Source organism: Bidens hawaiensis, unplaced genomic scaffold (genome assembly GCF_021521415.1).
Source record: "Bidens hawaiensis isolate Kalapana, Puna unplaced genomic scaffold, B.hawaiensis_p1.1 tig00040583_1, whole genome shotgun sequence".
In the NCBI taxonomy this organism is placed as follows: Eukaryota; Viridiplantae; Streptophyta; class Magnoliopsida; order Asterales; family Asteraceae; genus Bidens; species Bidens hawaiensis.
In genome coordinates this window covers 1-2,415 of record NW_027497161.1, presented here as the reverse complement: position 1 = coordinate 2,415, position 2,415 = coordinate 1, and the positions used below count along the sequence as shown (strand labels likewise).

At 34.1% G+C, this 2,415-nt stretch overlaps 1 protein-coding gene across 1 annotated transcript; it reads right to left on the bottom strand.

Annotated features, from left to right (window-relative positions):
• Positions 1-1,016: 1,016 nt before the first annotated feature.
• LOC143592181 (AUGMIN subunit 1-like) lies at positions 1,017-2,296 on the bottom strand. Its single transcript, XM_077072153.1, has 3 exons — positions 2,177-2,296; positions 1,519-1,656; positions 1,017-1,337 (listed from the first exon to the last, which is right to left on the bottom strand). The coding sequence occupies exons 1-3, from the start codon at positions 2,252-2,254 to the stop codon at positions 1,227-1,229; spliced, it is 327 nt and encodes a 108-aa protein (XP_076928268.1). The 5' UTR covers positions 2,255-2,296; the 3' UTR covers positions 1,017-1,226.
• Between the last annotated feature and the right edge of the window lie 119 nt (positions 2,297-2,415).

Sequence of the window (2,415 nt, the reverse complement as noted above, 5' to 3'; positions counted from 1 at the left end):
CAACTTCACACACATAGTTACCTAAATCACGATTTGCTTCTTTACTGGAACGCGGAGCGGGTACGTGATTTACTATAGGGGGGTGTATTCGGTACGGTGGGCTAAGTTCATTTTAGTAAAGACTGGTACGATGCAATGTTGTAAAAGTAGGTTTCTAAGGCCGAGTACTCACCAAGTACTCGCTACAAGGTATGTCGCCGACGCGGGTTTCTTTGATTCTGCCTAGTTGCTAAGAACCAATTAAAGGTGGTCAACCTCACTCAGAATCGCATGCAGTTGGTGAACTTGAGCTAATTTTGGCTTAAAAATAAAGCATCACTCGTATATCTTTAATATTAAAGAATAAATATAATTTTTTTTACTTAATGACTAACAATTTTTAGAATAATTTATTATTTAAAAATGTATTTCTCTTATTTATATTGATCTTTACTTATTTTATTATAATTATTAGTAAATTTATGATATTTAATATATATATAATATCCAAAAACTAATTTTCTTTATATTTATCATGTCCGTGTACTCTCCGAGTACTCCGAGTACACTCAACTCCCAAGTCGGCCGCCTAGGATCCGCCTAGCGACTTTTGCAACCTTGGTACGATGTACCATGAAGTCCGGGTCGGTGCCCCCATTTTAAAACAGAAGTTACCAACCAAATTACCTAAACATAAGATCCAATTTACAAAAATTCCAAAATCCAAAATAATAAAGAAAACAGAAACATGAAGAACTGAAATTGAAGATGAAATTTGGCTGTAAACTGAAGAAGAGTAGAGATACTTAGGTTGTTTATTTAATGGCTGTGCCTTAATTGGAATTCGTACACAATCAATATATTCGCGCAAGGCCAAAATATTCGTAGGCCTAAACCGAATTTTAATATGCGCTCAGTAAGTTCGCTCAAGCACGCCAAAAAATGGATCGGGAATTCATACTCCATAACGATCGGATCGAATCAATATGAATTCAACTGGGACCGCTGTACCGGCCGATTGAATTCGCAGCCATATCTGCTTATATGCTATTTATATATACATCTAATACATACATATATAGTCAAGATCATGTTATATATTTTCCACTTTCATGCAAACAAGTGAACGTACCTTTGTATACCAAAACCCAATCTTGAAAACAAATCCTTTAGCAAACTGAGCATCCAGTAACAACAACATGACAAGAGGTCTCATTTGCTATACATGAATAAACTGAAATACACATTCAATCTTCAGAGGTAGCAAGAGCTGATTGCAATAAATCTTCAAGATACTTCTCATAAGCATTATATTGCCTTTTCTTGTCCTCAATCGCAAGTGCAGCCAGAGCTTTGTCCTACAACCAACCACATTCACCTTAAAACTAATCTTTGTATTTTGAGCCAAAAACATGTGTTTTTCACATTGTAAGGGGCACTAAAAACATTTAGCTGATAACTGATCATTTTTATCAACCACGTGTAAAGCAAAATGTTGCAATTTTTAAAAACCAAATTAAGTACGAGGGTACAACTTACAGGTGGCAAGTCTTGATAGCTTCTCAAAGTATCAAGAATCGGCTTTGTTTTCTTCTCTAAATCTTTTTTATGCTCAGCCATTTCCACCAGCATTCCATGACTGATCTCGGGAGTGTAGCCCACTCGATTAAGCATCGACTGTTGAAAAGAACTTCTGTATTAGCCTATAATTGATTGATCACTGATGTATGTAGATAACTAGATATAGATATGTGTGCAAATATGTGTAGAAGAGATACCCTGGGAAAACTGTATCAGACCACACACATCCACTAATGTAATGTATCTCGCATCTTTAACAAAGACAAATGGTTACACTGATGCTAATTGCTACATTGTTGCCTATAATTAAATTAGGCAGAGTTAATATCATTGTAGTTTTGCTTAAGTGAGGTATTTTAAATTTAATGAGTGACGTCTTTGTAAATCAAGTATTTAAGTTATTTTCAAAACCAAGATGATAACTATAAGGTTTGTTGGTATATTAGTGGCATATAACATAAAGCTAAAAACTAGTGTCAATAACATTATTAAGTGATTCAACACTAAGACATTAAACTGTAATCATGTACATGACTCATACATGCGATTGAAACTAAGAAAAATTATATCAATTCATAAAAGGTTTTCATGCAAAACAGTATAATTGAAAACTTACCTTATAGTTGGAATACTGTTGAAGGTATTGTCTCTCTTTTGAAACTAAAATTGCCAGATTTGTTTTCCAACCATCCATTTGAGTCTCACAAGGAGCCACATCATCTTCAAGTTGTGCAAGTGTTCTACCAAAAAAAAAATTATAAATTAGTTAAAAAGTAATATGAGTATATTACAACCGTATGTTTCTAATCTTGCATTCTTGTGTTGTTTGTCCACACCCTAATTACTTCCATCAGT

Coding starts and splice junctions, on each gene's coding strand:
- LOC143592181 (XM_077072153.1), bottom strand. CDS start 2,254: ATGGATGGTTGGAAAACAAATCTGGCAATTTTAGTTTCAAAAGAGAGA. Junction 1,657..2,176: donor AACAGTATTCCAACTATAAG/GTAAGTTTTCAA, acceptor TCTTTTCAACAG/TCGATGCTTAATCGAGTGGG. Junction 1,338..1,518: donor GCTATCAAGACTTGCCACCT/GTAAGTTGTACC, acceptor GGTTGGTTGTAG/GACAAAGCTCTGGCTGCACT.